Genomic DNA, 16,612 nt, shown 5'->3' with positions numbered 1-16,612 from the left:
TACTCACAAGTACAAGATTTGTTAACAACACTGTTTGGATCAGCAGCTTGTTCAGTCCCTGAGACACCTGGAACAACTGGTTAAATATTTTTTTTAAAAAATATACTTACTAGTAGTTTTTATAGATATTTGTTACTAAGAAATAAATTTGATATGCAAAAATTAATAGATGAGTGGAATAAAGAATTAAAGGTTCATATACCGCCTAGACAATGAAAGACTGTCTTAACTAAAGAGTGTCTTCAACTAAAATGAAATCTAACAGAATAGACTAGATGATTTGGAAAGCTTTCTTAGCTTGGATTTTCAAAAGGACATGTTAAACTACTGAAGCTGTTCCTGAAAGGGCACAAACAGAAAATAGTAAGAAATCAATTTGTGGCATATTTTCTGAAGGCATTAAATATTTAAAAAAAATATTTAAAAAAGTAAACAGAACAAATACAAAAGAACTAGAAAATGGATTTATTTTATCAGGGTTAAATTATACATGCTGGGGTTTCTGCTAATTTTTTTTTACCAGGATTGAATGACAGTGCTTTAAAGATTTGTTTATAAATAAGGAGATACATTTTTGCATAATTTCTTTTTAGAGAAAGTGATCTAAAATACAGAATGAATGTATTTGATTAAAGCTACATCCATATCTATCCATCTATCCTTCCACCCATCCTCCCTCCCTCCCTCTCTCTCTCTCTCTCTCTCTCTCTCACTCATCTCTCATCTCTCATCTATCTTGTTTCTGATAGCTTTTGCTAATTTTTACAATTTGATTATTGATTGGTGATAACAAATAGGTTACTTTTTTTCTGAAATACTGGCAATATTTATTGTTAGTGAAGTTGTTTATACTTGTCCAGCAGAGAGAAATCTTTCCCCACATTTTTCTATCTCTTTGCACCTTATTTTTTTCTTTACCTTTTATATCCTTTTTAGTTTGTTTTAGTCTTTCATCTTTATACTTAGAAGCTCTAATAAAATCATTATAAAAAAGGAAAAAGAAACAGTGGGATAGAAATGAAAAGATGGTGTAGCAACTTAAAAGTTAAGAGCAAAGCCAAAAATATTGATAAAAATAAAAGATAAGAAAGCAGCTACAAATTGTCTTTCCTGCTCTCAATAAAATGTATAACACCAAAAGTTTATGAAGCAAAGTTACTGCTACCCTGACTCCAAATATAAAATTACATGTAAAAGGCACCATCTAAGATGATAGACTAATTGGAATAAGGATAGAGTAGTAGAAGACTCCAAACATAGGAAATATTTAAGCCTTTGTCACAGAAGGATGGACAGATTTTCCAATTTAAAGAACTGAGCGAAAGGACCTACAATGTAATTATGTGCAGCCCAGCCAACGTGTCTTTCTGAATAAAAACAAAAGGACCACACCTTGATTTCTATAGGGGAGAAAAAAAGATATAATAAAATGAAAAAGAATCCACTGAATTGGTCCACAGTGACATCTGTGATCAATGCATGCCATTATATAAGAAAACTTACTGACTTTTATAAATTATTACTCTATGTTCACTCATTTTAACTGCTCAGTAGGAAATCAAGTATTACAGAAGTTCAAAAAATGTGTGCCTTTGAGAAGCAACAGATTTGACCAGTGGGCAACTTAACCATTTTCCCAGTCCATGGTAAGATAATGAGGCTGAACTGAAGGCAGATAACATTCATGCATTCATTCATTCATTCATTCATTCATTCTTTTGAACTTTATTACTTACAGGTAATTCATGGCAGTGAAAGTACACAGTACTCCTTCCTCCTCTATTTTTTTCCACAATAGCAATCTTGTGAAGGCTGAGAGAGTATGACTGGCCCAAATTCCCCCGGCCAGGTTTCATGCCTAAGGAAGGACTAGAATTCATAGCCTATCTATTTTCTAGCCTGGTGCCTTCATCACTAGCTACATAAGCAGGGTTGGGATTCTACTGGTTCGGACCAGTTCAGGCAAACCAGATGGTAAAGTTACATCTGGTTCACTGAACTGGTATTTCAACCGACTGGCTGGTATTTATTTGGTACATTTCAACCGACTGGCTGGTATTTCAACCAGTATTTCAACGACTCACCACCACCACCACCGTCTCAGGAGTCTCCATGCAGCCCATTTTCGATGGAGGTAAGTGAAGGGTCCACATGGAGGCTCTGGGAGGGTGAAAACGGGCCTTCCAGAAGTCCAGAATCAGGCCTGTTTCCGGCTTCCGGAGGGCCTCCAGAGACAGGAGGAGGCTGTTTTCGACCTTCCAGAGGCCCGAAGGAGGCCTCCGGACCCTTGGGAAGGCAAAAAATTGTGTCATTCATCTCTGCATCATTTTTTATTTAATTCATTTATTATTTTATGACTGTAGAGTTATATACTGTAGCTTTGTATTATTTTCAATAGTTTTGTTGATTCCTTTTTTTTTTTTTTTGTAAACTGTTCAGAGTCACCTTCATTGATTTTGATAGCCATATAAATGTTTTAAATATTAAATTAAGTTAAATAATTAAATTTAAATTCCCTGTGAGTTGTGGCTTGGAAGAAGCCCAGACTAGGACAAACACTTGGCAATAAAGTGATGCCAATGTGCTCAAATAGAAGAGGACAAAACGGAATTGCAGGAAATTCTGAAAAGGAGCATTGCTAGAATACTTAGGGATAAAGAACCCTAGATTTCCCTACACACAGTATTAAAACACTACACTACACTATTTCTTTTGATGAAAGGAAACAACAGAATAAATGTGAAGTCATAGATTTTGTTCCCCATGCCCAGATGAGCAACAAATTGAGTTTAAAAGGTCTTCCAGAAAGCTATTCAGCACACATCTACAATTCAAGAGCAATTTCCTGAAATGGAAACTGAAGCTTCACAGCCAAGATGCTCAGAGAACCCAACAAAGATATTCTACCCTAAAGTTTTCTGCATTGCCAAAAAGAAGAAGAAATAAAGAAAGATAGAAGGTATCAAGAGTAGTCAAAAGAAGTGCCTTAAGATCTCAAACTGTGAAAATATCAAACTGCCATCCAACAGCAACACATATGGTAGGCTTCATAAATGCAAAATGTACAGAAGATAGGACAAATGAGCAAGTCTTTGAGAAGGCAACTATTCCTAAATGGAGGTTGGATTATTATTTCAGCATCCCAAACATTCAGTTGCTATCTGAGGGACCATTTCTTCCTGTTACATCAGCCTATCATTAAAACTGGCAGAGAAAGCATGCTGTAGATTCCATCATCTAGGGCAGGGGTATGAAACTCAATTTCATTGAGGGCCGCATCAGGGTTGTGTTTGAACTTGGGGGGCTGGAGTGGGCATGGCCAAGGTGAACCTGTGGTGGCCTGAGCACTCTGCCAGAGAAAACAGGCTCCCAAACTCCATTTTCAGCTGCAACAGCCTCCTGCAACCCTCTGCCAGCGAAAATGGAGCTCAGGAGGGCCACATGCAGCCCTTGCAAACTCCGTTTTCACTGGCAGAGGCACCGCAGACCAGCTTTGCTGTTTCCAGGCCAGCTCTATGGGCCGGCTTCAGCTCCTGGGCCTTGAGTTTGGTCTAGGGACCTACATTTAGTGGATGCTAGGAGAATGGCTTTCCCTGCCTTGGCCTCCATATTATTGAACATCTTTTCCCCTGAAATTAGTTTAGCTCTATCCCTTTCCACATTCCAGAATGCCCCCCAATCTGTTGTGTTATCAGGCCTGGAGCTCCCAAAGAACCAGAGACATGCTTAGATGCCTCCACTGTGAACTATTGTATTCTCTCTTTCTCAATTATATTGTCATTATATTTACTTTTAAAGGTACAGAGAGAGAGAGAGAGAGAGAGAGAGAGAGAGAACCATCTTTATATATAACAGATAAAACTATATATCAAAGGAACAAATATTGTGCGTGTGTGTGTGTGTGTGTGTTCTCATCACCTACAGTCATTTCTGGTGAGATGGTGGCTGTATAAATATATTAATAAATATAATTTGTTATAATTAATAAATGGGAATTATGGAGCAGCAGATGAACCAGTGAGGAGATTTCAGTTGCATTGACTCTTTACCATTTCACAATCTATTGTACATGAGTAAATACAGAGTTAGGAAATTATTTTCTGGTCTTTCTTCCATTTTCCCTGTATGTGCTTTTTATCTGTGAGATTGGTAATCTTTAGGATCTTCTTTCTGGCTTCTAAAATAATTTTAGCTCATAGGATGTAACTGGCTAGCTTTTCTGCCTACCTGTTGGGAGAACTGTTGATGTATTGATGTAAAAATGTGGTATTTTCTCAAAACGCTAATTATAAACATGATTCTTTGCATGACATATTATGAGACTTAGTCTGAACCTGAAGTGATAATACCGTATTTGCCGGCGTATAAGACGACTTTTTTGCCCTGAAAAATATGCCTCCAAGTGTGGGGGTCGTCTTATACGCCGGGAGGACTCCGACTCCCACTTCGAGCTTGAGTTGCAGCCGGGAGGGAGGCTGGGGGGCGGTGTGTGTGTGTGTGTGTGTGTGTGTGTGTGTGTGTGTGGTGGGTGTCACTCGCCACGCGCTGCGCAACCTTTCCCCTCTTCCTTCCTTAGCGGTGTGGGGAGGAGAGGATTCAAGATCCTCACGTGCGGCGTACTTTTCTTTTTCTTTTTTTCTTTTTGCACGCAGGTTTTGCATGCGGGCGGCTGTAGGTTAAGGATGGGGAGCCCCGGGTGGGTTATCAGGTTTTACGGTGCTTCCAACATGTGCGAACGGTGGGAGAGCGGAGAAGAGAGCGAGCGAGCGCCCGCTGTGTGAAATCCTGCCGTCAAAGCAACACTGGGGAGGCAGGGTATAAATTTACCAGGTTAATGTAGCAATGGTGATTAATGCCCAGAACATTGTTTGCGGGTATTGGGGTGTGTGTGTGTGTGTGTGGTGGTGGTGAGGAGAGGTTGTCCTTTGAATGCGGAAAAGTAGGTGTGACCTTGTGTAGGAAAATAAAGAGATCCTTTTTAGCATGTTTGGCTTCTTTGCCTCCCCTCGTTCGTTTTGACGTGGAGATAATGGCCTTCGGGCGGAGGGGAAGAAAACGGTAGCTGGATCATTTCAAATTTCACTTACTCTCCTGCCTCACTTGAATATGTCTGAGGGACTCCAGATACTGGAAGACTTTTTGAATGAAAGTGTTACCTCCATTTTTTTTTTAAAGAGGGCCACTTGGGGAAAAAAAAAGATTCTAAGGAATTCCTTGTTTCTTGATTAAAGAGAAGGCATTGAATATACTGTTCCTTGGCAGCCTTTTCAGTGTCCGGGTTTTTGGTGTGTGTGTGTGTGAGAGAGAGAGAGAGAGAGAGAGATCAGCTGTATTGAGAAGAGAACGTTTCCTGTGTTCTCATTTTATTTACAACATATTTTACGCTTAATGGTAAGCAATGAAAAATATTTTTAAAACTCATTTCTAAACTCCATAGCTATTTGCATATTCTTGGTTCAAAATTGGATTAGCTCATTTCAAAATTGTCCAAAGCAGAAAAGTGCGTCAAAAAAAAAAAAGTGCAAAAGTGGAAGGTGTGTGGAAGAGGGGGTAGTCTTATACGGCGAGTATATAACAAACTCTATATTTTGAGTGGAAATGTTGGGGGGGTCGTCTTATACGCCCAGTCGTCTTATACGCCGGCAAATACGGTATATTTACCAGAAAAGTTACATTCAACATATACATGGATTTACATTCAAATACATGGATTTTTTTCATGCAAAATATATGTTGCAGTAGAAAATAACATGTTAGTGAGATACAGAGTACAGAAAAAGATAGTTGGAAGGAACCTTGATGGTTTTTAAGTCCAACTCCTTGCCCAAGCAGGAGACCCTATACCATTTCGGACAAATGGCTATCCAATGTCTTCATAAAATCTCCAGTGATGGAGAAGTCACAACTCTTTGATAAGTTTCCATCCATTACTTCTCATCCTGCCTTCAGATGCTTTGGAGAATAAGTTGTTCCCCTCTTCTTTCTGACAGCCTCTCAAATATTAGAAGATTGATATCATGTCACTCCTAGTCCTTCTCTTTCTTAGACTAGACATAAATTGTTCCAGGTCATCTTCACCAGTTTTTTGCTAACATGATATCCTCCACATTTGGAACGATATAAATTTCATAATATCTTGGAAGCACACTGTTTGAAATATGCAGTACATTGTTTATTAATGGAACAACATATTTTTATTGCATAATCTTTTCATAATTGTGCCAAATACAACCCTGAATTATTTTAAGCAATTTTTCATTTAATTAAGCAAATGCCATTAATGTTTAGAATCTTGGTATTATTGAAAACTTAGAAACACCAATTTTTGTAACCTCTCTTCTCACTTATTTTTTTAAGTGATTCATCTGATTAAATGCCCAGAATCCTAACATAAATGTACATTATTATCTGTATAAATAAATTAAAGCAAGTATGAGAACTTCTTACAAATATTACACTAAAAACCCTCAGTCGCTTCCACTATCACTCCCTGGCTGAAATGTCCATAATGATTACTTCATCATTTTAGACCATCGCCTGGGGAAACGATATTTATCCTGTTAGAGATAAATGAAATGCAGAACTTTTTTTCACATGGCAGACAATTTGCATTAAATATTTTGAAGCAATCTATATAAGATTTGTGGGTTATTTCATATTCAGGGCTAAATAATAGACTTCACAATCAAATAACTCATTGGTAAATGCATTACCATATATAGGGGTATGGTTTTTGGGATTTCCTATATATTGATAAACTCTATTGATCATATTAGGCCAGGTTTTCTTAGTTATAAAAATATATCTCCTGCATATGTTCTGTTTTGGGTGGTTTCATGGGTATATGTATATGTAGTTTAATTGGTTGCCTTTTTCTTTGAAGCATTTGTCTTTGCTACTTAATCTACAGCTCTTGAAATTATGTAATGGTATCCCAACAAGTCTATGCCATCTATCTGACTCTTTTGATTTGTCAGAAATATCTTGGTGCTGTCATCTAGTTGGGTTTCCAGTTAATACATAATGATCTGTAAATAAGGAACAGAACCTTTAGATGTTAGATACAAATCCTGAAAAGAGAAGACAAAGGTGAAAATTCATAAAATTAACTGCCAGATGAAAATTTATCAATGTTTTAGCACTTTTGTGGTGGGGGGGTAGCTCTGGATGAGGAAGTATGGAAGCACAAATGGATAAAATGTATAGAATAAATTCCAGGGCAGTATTTTTCTTCTCTCTGAAGAATAATTGTCACCAATTATATTTTCCTTACCTCTGAATTTTCCTTGCATTCTGTCCTGCATATATATGCCAGGTCATAAGGCTTGTCCACACACTGAGCTCTACAGTTGCAAGTTATATTGTGAAACAAACAGGGCTCAATATTTAATTCACACTGCTGACCTTGGAATCCTATGGAACAAAAATTTTGTTTCAGAAACAAAGCCACATCTGTTCAAGATCTCTTAAAACTTTAACTGAATTTAGCATTTCAATGGTTTCATTACTTTTGGCTTCTTGTGAATATAAATATGGGATCCTGAAAAGAATATTATTTTAGCATTATGGAAACAAGAAGTATGACAAGTATGACAACTTTACAACTGGTGGACTTCAACTCTCAGAATTCCTGAGTCAACATATATGACTCAGTGTGTGTGTGTGTGTGTGTGTGTGTGTGTGTGTGTGTGTACATGTGCACATGCGCACATGTATCTACCCTCTAGGGCACAGGTGTCAAACTCGATCATGTCATGTAATGTGTCATGACATATCATGGTGTTTTGTGCCTTTGCGGAGCTGAGGTGGGCATGGTGTGCACGTGATGCATCTGGCCCATGGACAAGCCAGTTTGACAAGCTTGCTCTAGGGAGTTGTCCCTTTTTCTTTATATTACTCTTGTCTGGGATATATTTCAGGAAAATGTTTGCTTTGTGTCTTAAAATACTTCTCCGTTTTCAAGGTTTTGTTGATACACTGTGTATTTATTTATTTATCCAGCCCTTGCTTATCAATGGAGACCGAATGGAGCAGGTGGTCAGTTTTAAGTTTCTGGGTGTTACCATAAAAGAGGACCTGATCTTGGGTGCTCACATTGCAGCACTGGTGAAAAGGGCCCAGCAGAGATTATACTACCTGAGACTTCTCAGGAAACAACAACTGAATGAAAAACTGCTGGTGACCTTCTACCACTGCACCATAGAGAGTATCTTAACTTACTGCATTTCTGTATGGTTTGCCAATTGCACAGTGGCAGATAGGACAGCACTCCAGAGGGTTAACATCATTGCCCAGAGGATCATTGGTTGCCCTCTCCCCTCTTTGGAAGAGCTTCATAGCCCCTGCTGCCTTAAGAAAGTCCAAAACATTCTTAAAGATCCATCTCATCCTGGGCAACCTTTTTTGAACTATTATCATTTGGCAGACAGTACAGGATAATAAAAACAAGGACAAATAGGCTGAAGAACAGCTTCTATCCTAGAGCAGTAACTATATTGAATTCTACTGTAAGGTGCAATATTAATGCAATATCAGGGTTTTCAATTCAATTGTATTATAATGCAAAGGATGTGTGTTTATGTTTTCTTTTTATAGTTATAATTTACAGTGAAGATGGCATTTAATTTCATGGTACGAGGTGCAATGACAATAAACTAAACTAAACTAAATTTGAAAAAAAGTAAAGGCAGACAAAGATGATCCATAAAAGACTTACCCAATGGACAGATGCACTTATAGTGGTTTACATCATCTCTGCAGGAGCCTCCATTTTTGCAGGGATTACTGTCACATTCATTGATTTCCGTCTGACAGAAAGTTCCTGAATATTTTTTTAAAGAAACAATTTCATGCAATGCTAAATTTGAGGCTTTGCATCATAACAGTGAATTTCAACTGCTCGATATTTAAATATCAAAATCTTTCATGGAAACATTAAAATGCATAAAGGATTTTTTCAGGTGGATAAATAAACATTAGAACAAGAAGAAAATGAGGAGATAAGCATTTGATTAAGACTGAAATGATGGCACCATCCAAATTTTTGATAATTAGTTGCTGCTAATCTCTCTACTATATAAATAATCTGACTCTTCGGTGGAAAGGGTTCCCCCATACCTTGTATTGTCAGTTAGAGTGATCTCTTGATGTCTAGCAAAATAAAAATGAACTAAGGTGAGATCCGTTTAGGAAAGGCAAAACAATAGAATATTATTATCAAACAAGAAATGTCAAATCCAGAAGATTAGGCATAGGTACAAAAGAGCCAGAATAATAAAATAATGAAATACCTTACAGAAAAAATAACAAAAAACTAATTAGTCTTTCTCATATTTTCTTTTATACAAAGTAACTGAAAAAATGCAGAAAATAAGATAATTACTAAATGTCCTCAAAGATGGATTTATCCAGTTTATCTAGTCTTGTTCTTCTAAATATGTTTCTAAGAATTAAGAGGATATCCTAAGGCAGATTTGAAAGGACTGCAAAGAGTTGACAGAAAGAGAAAATGGCATATTTTTAGATGAAACACAGAATACACTTCACATTTAGTCAATAATACCAGTTTCCAGGGCCTAAATCAGGGATCCTCAAACTTTTTGGCACACTGACCTCTTCTGGAATTTTCAGATTGTTCATTGACCCCCAAAATTTTATTAAATGAAATGTTTTAAATAGTAGTACTACTGACCTGGAATTATTGGACCTCTCCTTGATCCCTTTGTCATGGTCAGATCACAGTCCAGTGGCAATGAGCTTCTCAAAAGCTTCACCACCCCCCACAAGGAGAAAGGGCCGATTAGATTGGTCTGCCCCCATTGACTAATAGACCCAGATGGGTTCCAGAAGGAGCTGGGGGTTATAACTGAAGATCTATTATGCAGTCCAGCTGAGCTCTTAGTCACTGTTTGGAATAGGAAGGTGACTGAAGTTCTGGATAGGATTGTACCCTTGTGACCTCTTCTCATCCATAGACCTCGCTGTGCCCCGTGGTATACAGAGGAATTGAGAGGGATGAAACACATGAAGAGACATCTAGAGCGCTGCTGGCAGAAGACAGGAGATGAACTCAATCGAACACAGGTAAGAGCTGCTACTAAGGCCTACCTTGTGGCAATTCATGCAACGAAGTGTAAATACCACATTAATTGCATCTGCAGATAATCACCCAGTGACCCTCTTTAAGGTGAGCCAGTTCCTCCTTGGGAAGGAGGAGATTGAGGTCCACCTGAAGGGTCGCACTGAGGAATTTGCGGAATTTCTGGAAGACAAAATTACTCGACTTTGTTCCCAGATGTCGACGTGATTGCTGGTCCTGAGGCAGGTTCTTGCCCTGTTATCTGGGAACAGTTTGACCCTGTTGCTCCTGAGGATGTGGACAGGATCCTAGGGCGTATGCGTGCAAGCACTTGTGTTTTAGACCCATGTCCTTCCTGGATTGTAAAAGCTTCCCAGGAGGTGACAGGCAGGTGGATTCTGGCAGTGATTTCTCTACAGGAGGGGATGGTGCTCCAGCACTTTAAGGAGGCTGTGGTCCACTGTCTTCTTAAGAAGCTATCTCTGAACTCCACCCAGTTGGATAATGTCCGACCTGTCTTTAATCTTCCCTTTTTGGGGAAGGTTGTTGAGAAGGTGGTCGTGCAGCAGCTCCAGAGATCCAGAGGTTTCTGGATAAAACAGATTATCTTGACTCCTATCAGTCAGGATTCAGGCCTGGATTTGGGACAGAAATGGCATTGGTCGCACTTTTGGATGATATCTGGCAGGAGCAGGATGGGGCTAGTGCATCCATCCTTGCTCTACTTGACCTCTCAGCGGCTTTTGATACCATTGACCATTGGGATTCTCCTGGGGCAGCTTTGGGGGATGGGAGTGGGAGGCCTTGTGCTGTCTTGGTTCATTTCCTTCCTCTGCAGCCACTCTCAGTCAGTGTTGATATGAGGGGAGAGATCCAGTCCTCATCCACTGCTTTAGAGGGTTCCTCAGGGCTCGGTACTCTCTCCACTCCTGTTCAACATGTATATGAAGTCACTGGGTGAGATAATTCGTCATCATGGACTGAGGTATCACCAATATGCTGATGATACTCAGCTGTATGTCTTGGCTCGTGGTGAGTTAAGTGTTACTGTGTCCTCCCTCACGCAGTGCCTGGAGACTGTTAGGAGCCCCCACTCTAGTGTTCTTTCAAAAGGCACTGAAGACCTGGTTTTGCCAACGGGCCTGGGGAACCCAGAGTGGGATGGAGCCCATCAAATGGCGAGTGTGATCTGCTATTGTTGGGGCGGGGGGGTGGGAGTTGGGGGGTGATTTTTATTTTTTATTTTTTTCCAGATTTTGTTCTATTGTACTTTATTAATTTATTTGATTCTTTTTGTTAGTTTTTATTGTTTTTTATTTTTATTTTCTGTTTTAAATATGGTTTTACCTTGTGTAAGCCGCCTCGACACGCCATGGGCAAATAGCCGGCAATATAGATTAAATAAATAATAAATAAATACTACGAATAATAATAAGAACAGATAGTCTCAGAAATTCTTAGGGTATTGACCACTTTGGAAAATCCTGGCATAAATGAAGAATATATATTTACCCCTTTTCATTTTCATGAAATGAATATGCAAGATTATAGTGTATATAATTAATATTATACTTTGAAACAAATATCCATGTGACAATATAGTCGATTCTTCTAATAAAAATTTAGAACCTTTCCCCTATTATATTGAAGTCAAGATAATGCTAAGATAAGTCATACTTTTCCCTTCTTATTACTACTTGGAAATGCATAATTTATAGCATTACAATCTGATTAAGTATTAAATGAATGTCAGGGGAGATTTTGACAATAATCCACATGGCTTTTCATACCTAATTATCACTCTATTCTTGACTGAGGGTTCTATAATAGGAAATTGCAACAAAAGAAACAGATAGGCTTTTTGCTTATGCAATACAACAGTAGTCATTTCATTTTAGTACGTAGAACATAAACAGAGAGATTGTGGAGAAAATAGATAGATTGAAATTGTTTTACTTCTTTCCCCTTTCCTCTTAATTTTCCTTCGCTAAATATAACCTTAATTTTCCTTCCTTCTAAATATAACCTTGAAAATTGTATATGATCATAATCAGGAAATTTTATTCCTGAACACAGGGTACCAGATAAAGCAAATTCAGTTAGCAAAGTTTGCTGAGTGAATCATGGTGATGATGATGACAAAAAGCTAATCCTGTGAAAATTGTGATATTTGAAAAACAAGAAGGGGAAGAAATGTTTTAGGTGTTGGATTCTTTCTCACACAGGCAAAACAAACTAATTCAGGGGTATCCAACTTTGGTAGCTTTAAGACCTGTCGACTTCAACTCCCAAAATTTCCCAGTCAGCCATGCTGGTTGGGATATTCTGAGAGTTGAAGTCCACAAGTCTTAAAGTTGCCAAGGTTGGACAGCTCGGATTTAGATAATATAAGGTTGCTAAATGGATAAATAGCCATGGAACCAGTCATTATCAGAATGAAAAGCTATAATCTATCACTCTGGAGCCAGGCTAAACATTTTTTGGAAGATCCATTAGTGAACAGTGAGATTCATCACACCATCACAAATCTCATGGCACACTATTGCAGGGCTGTCAAATTCCTGGCTTGCAGGCCAGATGTGTCATGCACTGGCCAGGCTCAGGCCCTGTTTAGCAAAGGGGGAAAAGTCCTAATACGTCATGTGATGCCACCATGATGACGTGAGTTTGACACCCCTGCACTACTGCTATTTTGGTAAAATGTGAGGAAAAACAAGCACAATCTTCTAATTCTCTCTTGCCCTCAAATAAATTGCTTAACATGACACAACTGTGATTTTTCACAATCTTGTCCCCTCCATTGTGAGTTAATGTAAGTTAATGTATTATAGATAGTCCTCAACTTATGACTACAATTGAGCCCAAAAGCATTTTAGGACCATTTTTGCCACAGTTGTTAAGTGAATCACTGCAGTTTTTAAGTGAATCATGCAGTCTTCAAACAAATGTGGCTTCCCCCATTGCTTCTGAGAAGCCAACTGGGAAGGTTACAAATAGTAGTCACATGACCCTGGGACAATGCAACTGGCATAAATACATGCCAGTTGCCAAGCACTTGGATTTTGATCATGTGACCATGGGATGGCTTCAATGGTTGTAAGTGTGAAAACCAATCATAAGTCACTTTTTCTGTACTGTTGTAACTTCAAATGGTCACTAAATGAATAGTTGTAAGTTGTGGACTACCTGTATTAAAAGTGTAATGTACTTTTTCAGTAAGATATTATGAATGCTGCAAATGAGTTAACCAGTTATTGAAGTTGTGTTTTCTATTTCAAGATTATAATTCTTCTTCAGTGAGTTTGAAGATATGAAAGCACATATTTTCAATTCTTTTCATTTCCTTCTTGCCTTTTCTTTACATTTTCTTAAAGCACATTTCTTTTATACAGTGAACAAATGGAAAAGAATTCTAGATCATTATCTATTGCTCTTAACTGGGAGGGGTGGGCTGCATGGAGCTTTCCATTTCATCACTAATATCTGATTTGCTTTGGCATTTAATTCATTCTTCCACAAAGTTCAGAAATGAAAGCAGAAATGAAAGCACTGTAGCTCAAATACATTCTGATTTGTAGAACACTGAGAGCAATGCAATCTCTTAAAGTTGAACAACTAATTGCTCTTAATAGATAGGTATTTATAAATTATAAGCAATATAGCTGCACCAAAATTTGGGCATTTTTAAAATTGAATCTGACATAGAACTACTGTAAAAGATACATTGGGTTCTCATTTTTTGTAGTTAAATAAATATTATTAAAGCTAAATATTATTAAATATTCTTAAAGCTCTAGCCCTTTAAAAAAAGAAAATGCAAATATAGTTCAGTGATTTACTTGCTTTTTACTACACAGTCTATGCTTTGTTTTTAAATCATTTTGTTTGTGCTTTAGTTTTAACAACGCTTATCATAATAAAATCTGGCATGTTATTTGGCTTAGCTAGATGTTGCAAACAAGATGTTGTATAAATAATCCAATAGGAAATTGTAGTTGTTAAGCGTATTGACTGTGACATATGTGCTACTGAGCTCAATTGGCTTCTTTCTCTAAACAATCATTCCCAGCCTGGAAATAATTTCCAGTGAACATCTTGAACTTTTGGAACATCACTGTTGAGATTTTAGTAGGTTCATACATATGAAACACTACGCCATGTTTTCTTGCATTCAAATCCATAATTCATGATTTGCAAGCATCTATCAAACTGGGAACTGTAGCTATGTAATGCTTATTCCTCCTTCTTAACCCCACTCTACTCTCAACCAAGCCTGTTGCATAGTTCTTCACTCCATCCTATCCTACTTATCCTTCTCATGACCAACCCTTTCCCTCTAATAATACTGTCCTTGTTTATTCTTCTCCTTCAATGTCCCGGTCATATCCTAATTCCAGGCAGAAAGGAATGAGACATTTTCTCCAGAGAGATCCTTAGTGATGTTGGATTTAAATATTATTCCCAGTTACCTCTCTTATTGGGGATTCAGAGAGAGCTACTATGCTTGGCGTAAACAGCACTTCCAGCCCCCCTGATAGTGGCTGTTTAGAAGTAAGCAAATTATTTGGCTGATCACTATCAAACAACAGCACCTCTACTTCACAAAGAGTGTATTTTCAGATGCATAACTCATGCCTTCAATGCTTTCTTAATTGGAAAGACTGACTCATTAGTATGCTCCCCAATTCCCAGCCTGTATATTGCAGCAAGCAACAGGGAAGACTGGCATAAAGGAAATAGGCTAAATTTTCTCTGTACTGCAGGCACACTGTGAACGCAATAGGCTGTGTTGTAGCATGGCTCATTACACGAACTGGCCTTAAGACTGTCTACAGATTTTTCATCCCCTCCCCTATTTTGGGGGGGAGGGGGGAGTTTCTAATATTCTAGTTATCTCAGTATTACAAATCATTTCAGTTTTAAATAATATATAACATTAGGCCTGAGCAAAAGTTTTGAAAGATACTTTCTTTCAGTCATGGCTTTGATGGAGTACCCTTTTCTACTAGGCACTGAATGGAAGCTACTGTATGATATTAAATTGGCTGCTTTATTACCATACGTTTTGTGTACAAATGCACATCGAATATCTTTTCATTGATGCAAAGCGGCTGCTGGAACCCAAGCAGACCAACTTAGTGCTCATGACTGGAAACATTGGGATCTAATGCTCACATTTTTGAGCCAAGATGCTACCTCAAAGAGGATCACTCTACTTGGGGTTTAGATAACTCTGTGAAGGAAAATATGACAATGCATCATATAGTCTCATGATCTGCTGAACATCTAATACTCAAAGCGTATTTCTTTCTGATTTATTCATAAGTTCAATCACAACTACTGCAATTGTTGATTTAAGTACAAGTTCTCCAACTTTTGTTTGGTCAATCTACTGGATTGCATTAGATGAATTGATAAACTATACATTAGACCAGTCTATAAAGTATTTTCTTTACTTCTGGATGAACCTAATATATGATTGCAATCATAAATAGTTATGGTAGTAAATCAAGTTTGAAGTTTTAGTCTGGAGTACATTGTTGAACGAGCTATGGTTAAATATACTGTATATCTTGATGTAATATAAGAATTACCTTATAATTGCAGTTTGTGCAACAAGTTCTTGAGAGAATTTCCTTCACTCATATGCATGTTACAAGAACCTTTTTGTTTCCCTGCTCAATGCACTTGTCTAGTTTACTTTCTTTTGATAACCATAGCAGACACATCATAAGTAAACCAAAAACTCAGAATCTCAGAAAATAATGTACTTTTCAATCAAGAAAGTTTTATTGGCTTTTAATTACCATGCCTGATGTACAAATCACTTGATTCTGCCTACAGCTAGAGTATTATAGTAGAGATACTTGATTTTGCCACTACTATAGTAGTGATAGATTATATTTAATGCATGCCATTTTTGACATTGAGAGAAGGAGAAGGGAGGAAAAACTAGCCCATCAGCTCTTTTTAAAGTAGCACATAGCCAACCAATTGTCCTTGAAGGCGCTTCCTTTAATTAATTACTATCTCTCCTTGCATGTAGAATGAAGCATATTGGCAGGAATTGATTATGAGGGCACTTGATTTAAAGGTAGAAAAACCCTTTAATTAAAATTATCTTATTACCGACAACATAATAGCATCCTGTTTAAATTCATCAATCTGAATATATACTTGAGGCCCAACGATAATTTTGTGCAAAAGAAAGAACCAGAACATTTTAATATCAATGATAATAATATTTTAAAAATGCCTCATTTTCATTTTATTTCAGGAAACAAAAACAAATGCATGGGTCTTTGTCTTTTTCTAGAATAATGCTTCAGCAAATAATTTTGGAGTAAAATAGTAAATTTTGGAATAAATGCCTATCAGAATGTGATGATAAGCTTATTTTTTATGTAAATGTAAACTTATGTGGCTAGCACAAGAAAGAAAGGAAATTCAAATTATCTGTAGCTGATTTTGTCTGTTTTTATAGCTTGGGGGTAAGAAAACTTACACCACAGAGAAAAAGACTTTGCTGTTCAA

The 16,612-nt window shown here is 37.5% G+C and overlaps 1 protein-coding gene across 1 annotated transcript in view; it reads right to left on the bottom strand.

The window, feature by feature from the left end:
• LOC113430092 (protein eyes shut homolog) overlaps window positions 1-16,612 on the bottom strand; it is a 241,382-nt gene that overhangs the window by 28,177 nt on the left and 196,593 nt on the right. The window contains exons 7-8 of the mRNA XM_087945298.1: window positions 8,717-8,821; window positions 7,274-7,413 (exon numbers count right to left, since the gene is read on the bottom strand). Coding sequence (XP_087801424.1) covers window positions 7,274-7,413; window positions 8,717-8,821 — 245 coding nt within the window. The remainder of the gene's footprint in view (window positions 1-7,273; window positions 7,414-8,716; window positions 8,822-16,612) is intronic.

The sequence above is a fragment of the Notechis scutatus genome, chromosome 1 (genome assembly GCF_049901735.1).
Source record: "Notechis scutatus isolate UNSWTSFEM ecotype Mainland chromosome 1, rNotScu1.2, whole genome shotgun sequence".
NCBI classification, from domain to species: domain Eukaryota; kingdom Metazoa; phylum Chordata; class Lepidosauria; order Squamata; family Elapidae; genus Notechis; species Notechis scutatus.
Note: the sequence above shows the minus strand (reverse complement) of the source record. Positions and strands in the feature narration are given on the sequence as shown.